Below are 15,195 nucleotides of genomic sequence, written 5' to 3' on the forward strand. Positions count from 1 at the left end.
GTTAGTTAGTTAGTTAGTTAGTTAATTGTTTATTGAACATACAATACAACAACAATTGACAAAAGGCAAACAAAATTACAAAAGGAGAAATAAAAATAAAAAGTAAATAAAACAAACATCATCACCGTTATATGCTCAAAGGAGTAGGAAGAAGTATACAACTTATCTAGTCCTACCCCTTGTTGTGTAATAATATAAATAGATCATTTTTCAATGCAAAAGAAAAGGAAGAGATCTACATCTCATCAAGTACTTATGTGTACTGTACTTACAATTATAATTCTTTATTTATATATATATATATATATATATATATATAATTTTTTTGTTTTACACAACTATGTCTATTCAGTGGACATTTTAAAAGCACAGTTTAAACAATCTTTATTTCGGCCTCTGAAAAGTGACGTTTTCAGAAAACGCGCGTTCGAAATTTGTCAACGAAACTACTGAATAAAGTTTTGTTTACTTTTTTTTGCAAGATTACCAATGCGCATGCCCACTGGATCGGTGAGACTCATCAGCAGTGGTGTTAGCAATTAGCTTGTCGCCTCTTACTTCCTTCGGTCTAAACGCCTTTCGTGACACCTTTCAACAAATTCACCGTTCCTTTTGCATCCACTGGGATTATCGGGACGAAAGCGTGAGGGAATATGCCCAAAAATAAAGGTGAGGTTGGATTTGTCCCAAAGCGCGCCGTTGCGACACACACAAGACAAGCACGGAAAACGTGACAAGTAGCAGCTAATGCTACGTACCTCCACAGATGGCATCGTTATTGTTTATTGTTAATGAAGCTTTGTCTATTCTTGTTTGTTTTGGACGATCTTTTGTCGTTTTTTTTTCAGGAAAAGGCCGAGTATCGGTTCGCCGGCTCGTTACGTGTTTAACGAGCTACTTTGGAGTTTCACCACACCCGCTTTGGCCTCTACATTTCATTTACCGCCTTTCTTTTTTTTCTGTCTATTTCAATACAATCGGACCTTGATGAGGTTTGATATCTTGTTATGCTTCAGACCGTGTTATGTTATGTTATGCTGGACAGGTGTAATAGTGGAATTTTTAGCCAATGGGTCTGACGTACTGTTGTGTCTAATCAATTCAGCAATTGATTGTAAAGTGTCCTTGGGTATTTTGAAAGGCGCTTATAAATAAAATGTATTATTATTATTTATAAATTTTCGCAACCGTTTGTTAATATAGGTAGTCACGAAACGACAAATCCTTTGAGCATTTCCTCGTCAAAGTTGACATTATTTTGTGCTAACTAACCGGTGTCCTGATTCTGCTTCCTTCCAGGTAAGGGAGGAAAGAATCGGCGGCGTGGAAAGAATGAAAACGAGTCTGAGAAGAGAGAGTTGGTGTTTAAAGAGGACGGACAAGGTAAGTTAGTTCATCATCATAAAATCAAAATGCATGGACATCTGGCTTCGAAGATTTGGCACTCTTTCTGGATCGTCAATAGACCCCCATGACATTCATTCTTCGTAGGTTTGTGTGTGAGCTGGAGATACACCCTGGACAAGTAACCGACTAACATATAGACACTTATTCATATTCAAGTTCACACCTGTGGGCCATTTAAAGTCATTGTTGAAGGTGTCATGCATGATTTTGAGTTCTGGGCGGACCCTTGACAACAGTCAACTCCTGGTTATTGATGTGAAGAAACGGCGTTACTCAAAAGTCCCCAAAAGTGACAGTCTGTCACAATGTGTGGTTGGAATGGCCACTTTAAGTTTAGTCCATATTCTACAAAGATGATAGCCACTTCTCACATTGCTCCAGAATATTAGCATTTTCACAACATATTCTCCATCTCTCTTCCAACCGCGTGTTTTCCAGAATACGCTCAGGTGATTAAAATGCTGGGGAATGGCCGCCTGGAGGCCATGTGCTTCGATGGCACCAAGCGGCTCTGCCACATCAGAGGAAAGCTGCGGAAAAAGGTATACACACACACACACACACACACACACACACACACACACACACACACGCCTGACATAAATGCTGAGTCAGCAGTGTCCTTGCATGACCCGCAAACGCCCTCCCCAACCCTGCCTCCGCCGCTCACGGTATCACTGAGTTGAACCTGCGGTTATGTGACGTGCTCTGCCATTTTCCAGGTGTGGATCAACACGTCGGACATCATCCTGGTGGGCCTGAGAGATTACCAGGTGATGGCCGCTGCAAGCCCGCCATTTTTGTTGTTATTGTTGTTATTGGAGGAGCCTCTCGATTGATGGCCGTTTGGTCTGGTTGCAGGACAACAAGGCCGACGTCATCCTCAAGTACAACGCGGACGAGGCTCGAAGTCTGAAAGCATACGGCGAGCTCCCAGAGCACGGTGAGATGGACGGAACACTGATATATTTAGGACACACCCCCCACCCCCGAAAGTCGATGTCAGCTAGGCACGGATGATGTCATTGACATTTTCCAAGCATCACTGACAAATTATGACTTAATATGTATGATTGGCATTTCCAATATTCCAGGAAATTTATCTCTTTCCCCCCCCCCATTTTACAGCCAAAATCAACGAGACAGACACGTTCGGTCCCGGAGACGATGACGAGATCCAGTTTGATGACATTGGCGATGACGATGAAGATATTGATGACGTGAGTGTTTTTTGTTGTTATCGTGTTTGTTCTTCTTTTTCCCTTGTGGGGATGTCACATCATCTCACCTCAATTTTACTGTTTTTCTTGTTGCAGATCTAAAGACTTCCACACACATGCACACTCGTGTTTATCCAACAGGGATGTTTTGAGCCGATACAGCGCCGTTGGGGGGAAAAAAAATCTTTTTTTTTAGAATCCCGTATACAAATTATGAAGTGTATTTCCATTTACATGACTAGACGTGTTTGCTCAATGTGGACACAACGGGGGGAGAAAAAAAACAGCATTTTTTTTCACTCCTCCCCACTGAAAACCAGTCCAACGTTTTTCTTGGTTTCCTCCTGCGTTTCTTTGGAGGAGCGTATGACTGCGAAAACATTAAGTCCTTTTAAAAAAAGTGTATTTATATTCATTTCACGTCTGGTGGAATTTAAGCAGAATTGCAGAATCTTTGGATTCACCAATAAATACATTAACCTTTTTTTTCCTCCCCTTTCATTTTTCTTTTGTCTTCCTTTCATGGGATGTCTTCACTCGATTCATGTTCGCTGTGACTTCCGTATGAGGCTCATCCCGGCTCCGCTCGTGTCCCAAAAACATCCGCAAATCTACTTTTACTCTTTTACTTTTCTTTGTATACAGCAGCGGAGGAAGGTTTTCGTTTACCTTACATCACTGATTCTAAATTCCACTTTGCAAATTACTCACAGTTGATCTTCAAAGTCTACAGATACCTATTCAAATACCAAATACCCCCCCTTCTGCGTTTCTGCTGTTTTCTCGGTTCTCACATCTTGCCACACACACACACCAGGACAACCTCACTCAATCTTACTTTATCGGTTTAAAAAAAAAAAAAAAGGATGGTTTATGTTTATGGACTACTTGTTTGCCCTCCTGTGCCCTCCTTTATGAGTAGGACTGCGCCCACTTCACAATCGGGCTGGGGGGGCTAGCCGGAGCTTTATGCTGTAACTGAAGACTAAAATGTTCAATGTGTGACAGCTGAGTGTCTAATAAAAGATCTTAACTCTAACCCCCCCACAGTACAGATACATATTTTTTTTTAATTCATTCAAACAAAAAATGCCAAGTGATCTTCAATACAGTAAGCTGTTGGATAAAAATGATACGAAGACACATGCAACCGAAGAAGTTGACAGGTTTGAAGTATTGAGGTGAAAGAACAGACTAAAAAAATGTGTTTTATGGAAAAAAATTCAAATTCGTCAAACAGATAAATCACTGACAGAGCTGTAGCATAGCAGCTACAATAAAGGATGGAAAATTCTTTGAGATCAATACTAATCCATTTCCACTGTTGTGAATTGATAAACAATTGTGCCGGAATGTGTTTTGCTACATAAATTCCAAAATGGAGACATTTGTTGTTCACGCAAAAATAGGACAAGCACAATATGACATTTTGGGAACAAACAGCCTGGAGGTCAAATCACGTACGCGTGACGTCATCGCGTATTAACCCCAGCCGGCGCCAGCTGTGACGTCGGGACGCCGCCAGAGGTTTGCCTGCTCTCTCCGGCACGTGCGCCAAGTGAGAGCACGTGAGGAAAAACGTGTCTCGAATTCAGAGCATATCATTTTGACATTTTGTTATTCTTATCAAGATTACTATCATCAAACGATAAAATCTCCAGTTGGTAGCTTGGTTGTTTCTACTCGGTTGCTAGGTGACTTGGCGAGTGACACTCGTCAAATGAATATGCAAATGAGACAGCGGTGACGGGCTAATTAACGCGAAGCTAATAATAACCCACATGGTGGTGGGTGAAACCGTAATAAAAGTGGCCTTTTTTTATTTTATTTTTTTTAATAACGTTCCCGTCGTTCTGTTTTCGATTGTGTCGTCATCACTGAATGCTAAGCTAAATTAGAGCTAGCTAATGAGGGTAACAGAGCGCATGTCCTCCCCCTCCCTCCCTCCTCTCATCCATCCATCCCTCGCTCCTCTTCCCAACATCCCTCATCGTCATTCTTCCATTCGGAGTCATCCGAGTGCCTCCAAAGTGTTCTTGGACTAGGATCCGACCCGGTTCGTTCTCATCGTGATGACGCAAGTGGTTCCGACTCGTCCGGCTGCTTTGACAGGTCACTTCTTTTTTTCTTCATTTCATTGTACTGACATGCACAAGAAGGAATTAGGGAAAGCAATTGGAAGCATTTCTTCTACATCCAGCTCAAGGGCTGTGTACTAGTATATTCATTGTCCTCACTAGTCAGACAATTCATTTTTTTTCCATGTTTAATGAGACTTTTGACATACGAGCTCAAATAATTTATTCCAGGTTCTTGATATCCATCTGCAGTGCTAGTAATCTATTTGGACTCACTAGTAGGAGGACAACTACATGCTAGTCGTGAGGCAAGACTATTTGAGTAATTCTACTAGTTAAGATCTACGGCCTCACGAGTAGTACTAGTACTGTGTAGATGTCAACAAATGCACAGGTTTGCCTCACTGGAAACATGCCAAAGTTGTTTTACTAGTATGCACATGCGTGAGCTCTGGTGGTGTGGGTCTGCAGCGGCAATGGCGCTGTCACGTTTTCCTCTCCAGCTTATGTTCTATATTTACATCTGTGCCTTTCCTTCCGGCACAGTGAATCACGTTGTTCACCCTCCCCCCTTGCCCCCCCCCAAAAATATATAGCTCTGGCCCCTCCTCCTGCAACCCCGCTGACCAATAGGATGGCATCGCCTTGTCAGTCGCCCGCCGGTCACAGGAGCCCCACAGGTTAGCTTTGACCATTTGGCTGTCCAGTCCGTTGTTTGTCTTCATGAGTGGCGCCCAAGTCCGGTCTTCGCAAGCCCCTACCCAACTTTTTTTAGATGTCGACATCGAAAAATGGTTGGATCGGGGCTCTCGAGGACTGGACTTGAGCACCCCTGGTCTACATCTACCCTGACATTGCCGAGCGCCCAATCCACTGTTTGTCTATACCTGCTCTGCTATTGACTGGCGACCAGTCCAATGAGGACTATAGAAAATAGTTGGAAGTGATGTCACATAATTGATGACGCGCAGCGATGGTTGATTCACTCGACGTAAGAACATATTGGAAAATGTCGACGAGTGCAGCTTGCGGGTATGTGTGCAGAGCTGTCGATGGTGCCGCGGGACAAAGATTGTTGCGCACAGAAGCAGCGAGAGCGTGTGACGGCGGCGCCGAGGCGCAAGGATCAGCAGCGCCGCCTGCCGGCCGAGGAAAAGCAACAGCGGCGGCAGCAGCAGGAGGCCGAGAAGGTCAGAGGTCACTTTGAATCTTCTTCTCTTGCATTCATTGACTGATGGCGCAAAGTTAAAAATCACATTTCATATTCCGGCAGCACAGAGAGATATTCCGTATATGGTTATGTCCAAAATACACATTTGCCACACATTTCCATATAAGGGCACAATAGTTGAGAAGAAGTGAAGGACAAAATGGTGGCAGTGACTGATGAGGTGGGCACGGACGGGGGCAACAGGGGCTCTTTATGATTCAAACAACGTCAAGTGTGTTTTGGTGCGTGTTTGTGCACACACAAGCGACCGAGGACGTGTGCCGGGTTAACGAGCCCCCAAGGCCGTCCGGTCCTCCGAGGGCGTCTCCATTATAGATTCAGTGCCTCTGTTGGCGAGCTCGCATCCTCCAGCGCCACCCCTTCCCCGCCCGCCACCCGACCCCACAATTTAATGACATAATGATCGTGGCCACAGCGAGCGATGACTTCATCAGCGTATGTTTTTTTTTTTTTTGTCAGACTTATTTTGGGGGGGGGTTGTTGCCTTAAGTATCAGTGGCTGGTATTGGCAGCCTCCATGAGATCTCGATACCTTAAAATAAGACCACTATGAGCCCAATACAGATTTCTGGTGTCGGTACTTGCCTTTCCCTATTCTGTACGTGGGGATGCTACATCATGTGAGAACGTTACATAGGTGGCTGTTACATTACATGAAGATGCCTTCCCTAAAGGGAGGAAGGTGAGGCAGTGGGAAGGGGAGGGGGAAGAGCGAGGCTTGGGGGGGAGGGGAATGACAGAGAGAGAGAGAGGAAGTGAGGTGTGCCGCGGTGCTCTCTCGCTCCCTCTGCTCTGGCGTCAGAGCGGCGAGCTTCACACCAAAGAAGAGCAGCGGGGAAGGCAGCAAAGGGGCGAGGCCGCTCGCTCGGATGCGGTTACCATGGCGCAGCCGTCACTCTGCGCATCGCCCGGCGTGCGTCGCCGTAGTGATGGCTCCGTGAGGGAGTGTCTCTTCTTCCCCGTGTCTGAACGCAACGAGCAGGAGAGGCTGGAGGCCCTGGTGCGCCGGAGAGCCGGGTGCGGCGGCGCCGAGCGCCGGGGAGGAGGAGAGGCCCACGAGCAGCTGGACAACAGGCCCAAGCGATGGACGTGGGGGGGGCCGCCGGATGGTGTGGGGGGTGAGTGTCACCGACGGATGCTGGAGGTCACCAAGGAGACAAAGGAGGAGGAGGAAAGGGTGTGGAGGCTGCGATGCAGGAGCCGCTTTGTCTCCTCCTCCTCCTCCTTAACGCCTCTCGTGCTTTTAGCCTTGGAAATATGCCACAGGTGTGTGGATGTGTGTGTGTGTGTGTGTGTGTGTGTGTGTGTGTGTGTGTGTGTGTAGAAAAGGCCGCGTCACATCCACGTAACCTTGAATGCAACACCGCCACCTCAACCTTTTCGTTCTTACTTTTCCCCAAAACAAATGACGCAGCCCATTGCAAAGCTTCCCTGCCCCCCGGCGCGTCACATGACGTATCGGCAACGCCGGCGTCAGTAATTGATTCCCGGCCCAGCCTGGCGGCTGACCTGCGATCGGACCCGCCCAGCGGCCCGGCTCACTGCAGCATAAGCTTGGCGGCCATTACGGGACAGAGATGCGCACGCTGTCTTTTCGCGGGACGTCTCATCCCGTGCGTTTGCTTGATCTTCCTCAAGAGAGCTTTGCTTGATTTCCACTGTGGTGTGTTGACATGCTTGATGCGCCTCACACAAGATCCGCCCCCCCCCCTCTTTTTTTTTTTCCTTTTTTTCTTTTTGCGGCCCGCGAAAAGTGTGGCGTTTGCGTGTTTGCCGGTTCGTTGAAGACTGAAATTGTCCTTCAGTTTGAATGCGAGTACGCTTATTTGTCCTGCCGTGTGAATGCTTATTTGTATCCCACCCACGCTTGGAACGTCTCCAGCTCAGCCCGAACCCTAAATCAGAATAAGTACGGTATTCCGGCTTGGCTTCCGGTTTCAAATTCATCTTTACGATCGATGATTTTAACAGGAAGTAAACCATAACTAAGAGGAGGCCCCATAATGAAAAGAACCGTCACAAGAAGATGTAAAGATGATGTCATCATTGCCGGGATGCTCACCTTAATGTCAGTATTTGGCCGCCATTTTGAAAGTGGCTGTCTACTCTTTGTGCCTCAGAAGCACGTTTTTTTTTTTGGGGGGGGGGTTGTTTTTTGTTTTTTTGCAGTTCCCGAATGCATCATCATGCTGTGTTCCAGCAAATTTGAACTTTTCATTCTTACATACATTTTTATTTATTTTATTTTATTTTATTTTTTGCTTAATTTACAAATGATCTGGCCCCTGTGGCCTTGGAGCACAAAATTCTGCCCACCCCTCCGCCAATTGGATACCAAGTGTGACATCGCCAAAATTCTTCCCAGTTTTTCTGAACGCATCATGAGGAAATTGGTTTCCTGTGGGTGTGTGTGTGTGTTTCACGCGTGTCTGCTCGTGTAAAGCTTTTTTGCTTTTGTCCGCGTTTGCTTCCAACCTGTCGTCCAGGTAACACTAAGACCCCGCCCTGCCACGCCTTTGGCTCCGCTCAGCCCAATCGGCTCCCCGCTGCTTCCAGCACCCACCAAACCCGTAACGGTACAGATGTTGTCTGTGTGTGCCTCGCCCGATTGCTGCCAGCTCGCTTCTCGCCGCCTTTGCATGTCACCATCGTGGCTCTCCCAGCCGGCCACTGTGTCTGCGGCGTGTGTTGGTTTATCTTCCGATGTGATATTGATGTGCAGTTTCATTTCCAGTACAGTCGTAAAAACATCGCTGACCTGCCACGTGTGTTTATCTATGTTGTAATGGAGTTTCCCCCTCCCCCACCCTTCGACCAACAAAGGGCTGCGTCTCTTCCTGTCCTGCTGGTGTCTTCTGATGCACACACGAGTGCACACACACACACACACACACAGTCAATATTGCAGTTTATCAGTGACATGATAAAGCAGAAGCGGATCGACTCGAGACCCATTAGAGATTGTTTCCAAGACATAAATATGAGAGTATTAAAACTGGACTCAAATGACAACATTGTCATTGAGGTCGCTGTAACATTACGCACCGTTGAGAGATTCTTTCGGATACCACAAGAGGGAGCTCTTTGCAAGAGGGATGAATGTTTCAGCCATATTTAAGTTGAGAGTAGCGTACATCATCCCCCAAAAAATGGACAATGACTGTCGATGATGTGTCATGGTCCTCCTGCGGCGCCATCGTCCATTTCATGATGAAGCCGATTCTTGATCACCGTGGTAACCTGGCGACATCACTCTGTGGCTCATCCGTCATTTTTGGGTGTCGTGTTGGCTCTCTTGAGCTCACGTTTGAACACTGACCGACTTCCCGGCTGACTTCCCATCAGTGATGTTTTCCGTCTTCTTTTTGTTTGAAATATGAATGTTTCAGCTATATTTAAGTTGAGAGTAGCATACAAATGGTAAAACATCATCCCCCCCCTCAAAAAAAAATGGACAATGACTGTCGATGACGTCTCGTGGTCCTCCTGCGGCACCATCGTCCATTTCATGATGAAGCCGATTCTTGATCACCGTGGTAACCTGGCGACATCACTCTGTGGCTCATCCGTCATTTTTGGGTGTCGTGTTGGCTCTCTTGAGCTCACGTTTGAACACTGATCGACTTCCCGGCTGACTTCCCATCAGTGATGTTTTCCGTCTTCCTTTTGTTTGAAAGCCTGTGAATTCTTGGCCCCGCCCACCCCGTCCGATCAGCCAATGAGCAAGCAGCTGTCCAACTCGTCCGCTGCCCTCCACTCCCCAGAGACAGGTGACTCCCAAACTCGCATCTCCTTTTTTCAACTCCGTCCTGTTAGCATCTAGAACAAAGCGAGCACGCGTGTGCTTGTTTGCGATGTTATGCACTTTGTGTGTCGCCGAGCAGCTTCTTCCAACAAGCACAGAGCTCACAGAAGTTCCTCCAACCGCAGAAGCGTCGCCGCATTCCCCGAGGAGACGTCTCGAGCTGGAACGCCCACGGTCAGCACCCGCACACACACACATTGCGTGCACAATTACAGTTCAGTCATTACTAAAGATTCAGAATTCGTCTCCTTTCCAAATGTCCCGCCCAGGGAGAGGCTCCTGCTGCACCTGTTCGCAATTCCTCCTTCAGAGCGAACAGTAAAGGTCCTGCTACGCCAAAAAGGTATACACATACTCACACGGGATGGGTGTTGAGTATTGCCATATCGATATTGACCATTTAGACACAAAATGACATTTTTACTGTCTAATGAATGTTTGTTTTTTTTTTCAAGCGGCAAAATAAACAGGCCCAATTAATTCTTAGTCAGTGAAATGGACCCATTATTTTTGTAGATATATTTCGAACCCTTTCATGCACCCTGTAACCTGATAAGCAGTCCACTGTCGTCACCGAAATTTCACGTTGATGCGGTGGTTTTGCTTCCAGGGTGCGAGCGAGCAGAAGTCGGGCTCAGTCGCCCTGCTCGCCGGGTCAGTACCCGCCCTCCCCTCTCCGGCAGAGGGCCACCACTCCCGGCGGCGACGACAGGGCTCACCACGGCACCTTGGACAGGAAGTCTGGCAAATGTGAAAGCTCCGACAAGAAGATCCATAAATCTACCAGCCGAGAATTGTGTGCAGGTGAAGAGCACAAGGCCTTGGTCGAAAATGACGGAGGGTTTGGCGTTGGGAGGTTGCACGATGCGGTGACATGATGCTGAACTGTCGCATTTTGACCCCCACGCTTTCAGAGTCCCCGGGAACGCCGACGGGCCGCAGCGTAGGCGGCACCATGGACGCCGAGGAGGCATCGCGACTGCTGGCCGAGCGCCGCCGCCTGGCTCGGATACAGAAGGAGCAGGAGGAACGGCAGCGGCGGGAGGAGGAGCTGTGAGTCCACTTCGGGTTTCTTTTTGGAAATAATTCAGAATGAAATCCTTCAATGTGTTGCTTTCATGTATGCTAAATAACCGCTTAGTTATGATAAGTCATAAATTGCAATTAATTCTTGAATGAGAAATAATCATTATTTTATGAAAGATAATGACAATCAATGTCCATTTGGTCATCAAAATAAATATACACAAATGAAAATATTCATATCGTTGAAGAATCAAAATAACATTTTTCCATGTTATTGCACTACATTTTTTTCCCCATTAAAAAAAAACTATTAGTGCAGTTAAATTATAGATAATTAAGTTTAAATGAGAAATTATTGTATGAATTAATATTTTTCCCAATATTGGTGTGTTATTATATAAAAAAATTAATACACAAAAAACCCCACTTAATTAAAATTTGTCATTAAAAAAAAAAAAACATTGTCAAGAAACGTTCACTCATCGCCGCCTGGCTCCCGCAGGCTGCGAGCCGAGGAGGAGCGCAGGAGGCAGCAGGAGGCCCGGGAGCTTCAGGAGAGCGCGGCACAGCAGGCGGAGGAGGAGCGAGCCCAGCGCGAGGAGGAGAGGAAGAGCAGAGAGGAGGAGGAGCGCCGGCAGAAGGAGCAGCGATGGAAGAACATGCAGGAGCAGCTGGACAAGGAGGTCTGCTCTCGTCTTTGTTTCGATTGTTTCGCCGGCCGACAAACATCGCGTGGCAGCAGTGATGTGCTCCGGCTTTTCGTTAATTTATTTTTTCCTACTCATCAGAGGGAGGAGGCCTTCCAGCGAGCCCAGAGAGAAGCTGAGAGGAAGAGGAGGGAACGGGAGCAGCTTCACATCCAGGAGGAGCAGGAGAGGCAGCAGAGGAAGAAGGTGAGAGGAGGAGGAGGAAGACGCGTCTCCTTTTCATGAAACTACTGCTTGCTGCTTCTTAACACCGTTCCTCCGTCATCACCCATCTTTTCCCGTCCTGTAGAGAATTGAGGAAATCATGAAAAGAACACGCAAGAGTGACGTGGAAGCTCCGCCCGCTGCTGGAGGTACCTCCGCCATCTTCTAACGTTCACGCTCTTTTGTTTATCTCGTGCTCTATCGCTGACGTCACTGCATGCCTGCCTCACACTTGTGAGGTCACCCGAGTGTGACTCAGCAGGCAAGGAAATGCGCCCTCTATTGGAGTACACCAGTACTCCCGTAGAGTCAGTTCGAAGAGAAAATGTTGAAGTGCAAATATTTTGAATCTGTAAAATAAAAAAAGAAAATCAAAATCCTGGAAAAAAAAATTCTAAATTGAAACTTGGATGGCACAAAACACCAAAAGCGATTTAAAAAAATATTTAATGTATATACAGCTGGAACCAGTGGTGTCCGACTGTGTTGTGTTTACGAGATATTGATGATGCACAGCAGGATTTCTTCATCCATTGGTCATGTGACCCTCATAATAGATGGATAGTTACCCCCCCCCCCAAAAAAAATAGTGTGTGAGAAATTCCAATTCAAAAATGCCCAAAGATACAGCCCCCTTCAAAAGTATTGGAACGGCAAGGTCAGCTTTTGTTTGAAGCCACCCACTTTTCAAGTGAGCAGATGAAGTGGAAAACGAAATCAATCTTGCATGTCGCGCTGTGACGTGTTGTCAGCGTGCGACGTGAGGTCCGAAATGGCGGCGCTCGTCCTGGAGGAGGACGCCCCGACTCCCGCCGAGGCTCCCGTCATCCTGCTGGGCCCCCTGGAGAACAAGAGCTGCGTGGACGAACTGTCAGACGGCGTCCAGTCTATGGACGTCAGGTAAGGAAGTGCTCACCAAAGTGCTCCAACTGCTTCAACACATCCAATTTTGGGGTCAGCGTTGGTCCCTGTAAGTTGTTCGTCTGTGTCCGTCAGTCCAGTGTCTAGGGACGAGCCGGCCAGCGCTCAGGAGTTTTCGCCGGTGACGGGCGGGCACGGCGTCGGATCTGGCGAGGTGGACGTGTAACCTGCTGGACGTGGACGCGCAGGTACAACACTTTGTCCACAGTACGGCGTGTACGAGCAACCATAATATTTTCATCTTTAGCTGTTACAAAACGAAACATAAGGACTGTATTTCCAGCGTCACAGACACAGTGGAACACTTCCTGTTTTTCTTCTTTCTTTTTTTTTAATTTTTTTTTTTTTTAGGAGATTTGCATCCTCGGCTTCTCGACTGAATGCAGCAGCGATCGTCATTTTCTCTCCAGAAAGAGCCACTGCTCATCAGCGTTCAACCCGATGGCTCCCCGAAAACTTCCCAAAATGAGCACACGTAGCTTCTTCAGTAACTCCAAACTTCACTGGTTGATTTAGCGATTGAATGATGACACGTCGCAATTTGCCAATTTGTAATGTTTGTTAACAACGGGGGCCGGGATACTTTCGGGTGGCAGAAGGCGAGGAAAACGGAGTATCACAATTTGCCAATTTGTAATGTTTGTCAACAACGGGGGGGCGGAATACTTTCGGGTGGCAGAAGGCGAGGAAAACGGAGTAGCTGTAGCTTCTGATGGATGATTGATATGTATGTCCGTCATGGTTTCATCATGACGACGAGTTCAGTTTGTCTGCATGCCTGGGCTGAGTAGACCACACCGCGCGATCCATTTCAAATCCGCGCCATTATTCCGAGCATTACAAAAGTCAAGCTCAAGCGATCGTGGCCTTCAAAAGGGGTCACCAAAAGAACCACACAATGGTGGGCTGGGCTCATTTACAAATTATGGTGGTATGATATACACCAAGGTGAAGTCAAGTGAAGATTATTTATCTGGACAGATGAGGTTGGGGGTGGGGGAAGCGGCAGTTTGACAGGCCAAAATCCAGAGACAAGCTGTATATTAAGTGGCATTTCATTTCTTGTTGGCTCTGGAATGAATCAAACAGTCCCCATCTTCCCACCATGCCATTTTAGAATCGACTTAGCTGTTGAAATGTTAATTAGAGCCACGGCAGTTAGACAGGCCAAAATCCAGAGACAAGCTGCATATTAAGTGGCATTTCATTTCTTGCTGGCTCTGGAATGAATCAGACAGTCCCCATCTGTCCCAGCATGCTATTTTGGAATCGACTTAGCTGTTGAAATGTTAATTAGAGCCATGAAGCCAGTTTTCGCCATCACTCCATCTCAAGCAAATGACACTTTAGGGTTTGTTCACTCCCGGTGCCATCGGAGGACGCTTCACCTTTTGCCATCTTGGATGTTTGTTTGCCTGTGTAAGGAATTTAATTAGAAGATAAGCAGATGACGATTTAAGAGGAACGGTTGATCATCCAGGCAAACGTTAAGACAACAGAGATGATGATTATTAATCTGATGACTGCAGACCTTTCCAAAAGATCTCAGAAGAGAGGAACATCTGTTTCCTGCTGAAGTCCAAGTGGGCCACCTTCACTGCCGCCCGCTTAAATCTGCTTCCAGCTCGTGTTTTTGGGACATATGTAAATAAGCGCGAGAGAAAAAGTCTTCACTGGAGGTGTTGGACTTGGTTGCTTGGTTTCTCCATATTGTTGATTTGTAGCCTGTAGCTTCGGCTCCTGCGGATATTTTGTGGACCAGATTCCACTGCCAGGGTCTCAGAAATGTCACACGGTTTTCAGACGTGCACTAGCTGCAAAAAGTTTGGAAAAATGAGCTGTGAGGTGAAATCTCCAGACTTTTTGCAAGTCGTGTATGTGTGTAGTTGTCAGGCAGCGACTAACAACGCTAGCTGGAGTATGCACTATTATTACTCTATCCCACGTTCACTCTCGCCCCCGAATATACCTCACCCGTGGACACTCGTCACCTCTGAGGCCTTCAACCTCGAGCGCACCTCCATGTTGGCACACGGGAGGTGAGGGAGGAGCAGACAAACATGTTTATACACACACACACACACACACACGTTAGCTTTACGCTCATTGTGGTTGCGAGGCTGACATAAAGGCCGCCCGTGTCTCCTCTACTACTCCTACGCCGCAGCCTGGTTGAGTATATCATTGTAGATGTGATGCATGGATTACTGCTAAGTAGCATCAATAAATGTCATCAAGCGATCACATGTGTCTTTCTGTTGGTTGACCGATCCATGCCGGCGACAGGCAAGACGTTTAAATGTCCGCTTGTGGGTTACAGGTTCAGAAAGGGACAAAGATACAGTTATGTCTGCCATTTGGGATTTTCCTCGGACACAAGCTTGTCCAGAAATGTCTTCATTATTCTCCATCTCTATCCAGACAACAAATAGATTTGTCCCGCTTTTCCACTTCTCGTGTGACTTTTGGCTTACTAGTCGTACAACCCTAAGCTGGAAATCAAGGATCAAGAATGAACGCTCAAATAGCAACTTCATTACGTTACTACTGAGGCAAACCTGCATACTAGTTGATAGCAGTGCGCCACTAGTGTCCA

The 15,195-nt window shown here is 46.8% G+C and overlaps 2 protein-coding genes across 6 annotated transcripts in view; both read left to right on the plus strand.

Annotated features, from left to right (window-relative positions):
* The window catches only part of eif1axb (eukaryotic translation initiation factor 1A X-linked b), a 5,260-nt gene extending 1,786 nt beyond the window's left edge, over positions 1-3,474 (plus strand). The window contains exons 1-7 of one of the 2 annotated variants that reach the window (XM_019874846.1): positions 475-669; positions 1,300-1,383; positions 1,846-1,949; positions 2,130-2,180; positions 2,269-2,350; positions 2,536-2,627; positions 2,724-3,474. In XM_019874846.1, the coding sequence (XP_019730405.1) occupies positions 654-669; positions 1,300-1,383; positions 1,846-1,949; positions 2,130-2,180; positions 2,269-2,350; positions 2,536-2,627; positions 2,724-2,729 (435 nt within the window). In that variant the 5' untranslated portion in view covers positions 475-653 and the 3' untranslated portion in view covers positions 2,730-3,474. Of the gene's footprint in view, positions 1-474; positions 670-1,299; positions 1,384-1,845; positions 1,950-2,129; positions 2,181-2,268; positions 2,351-2,535; positions 2,628-2,723 lie in introns of those variants that run through there. The other variant, XM_019874855.1, reaches the window with a different exon arrangement.
* A 655-nt stretch (positions 3,475-4,129) lies between these two features.
* On the plus strand, positions 4,130-13,211 carry LOC109518573 (MAP7 domain-containing protein 2-like). 4 transcript variants are annotated; one of them, XM_019874521.1, is made up of 16 exons: positions 4,130-4,739; positions 5,302-5,385; positions 5,750-5,895; positions 6,919-7,054; positions 8,423-8,512; positions 9,614-9,706; positions 9,821-9,915; positions 10,011-10,084; positions 10,352-10,545; positions 10,656-10,794; positions 11,270-11,450; positions 11,556-11,660; positions 11,764-11,827; positions 12,431-12,578; positions 12,675-12,787; positions 12,951-13,211. In XM_019874521.1, exons 1-15 carry the CDS (start codon positions 4,700-4,702, stop codon positions 12,763-12,765), a joined length of 1,680 nt encoding a protein of 559 aa, XP_019730080.1. In that variant the 5' UTR covers positions 4,130-4,699; the 3' UTR covers positions 12,766-12,787; positions 12,951-13,211. The 4 variants fall into 4 exon arrangements, with proteins under 4 accessions (XP_019730080.1, XP_019730071.1, XP_019730099.1 ...); XM_019874512.1 differs by having other exon boundaries at positions 12,954-13,211; XM_019874540.1 differs by lacking the exon at positions 8,423-8,512 and having other exon boundaries at positions 12,954-13,211.
* The last annotated feature ends 1,984 nt before the right edge of the window (positions 13,212-15,195 follow it).

Source organism: Hippocampus comes, unplaced genomic scaffold, assembly GCF_001891065.2.
Source record: "Hippocampus comes isolate QL1 unplaced genomic scaffold, H_comes_QL1_v1.1 scaffold25, whole genome shotgun sequence".
In the NCBI taxonomy this organism is placed as follows: Eukaryota; Metazoa; Chordata; class Actinopteri; order Syngnathiformes; family Syngnathidae; genus Hippocampus; species Hippocampus comes.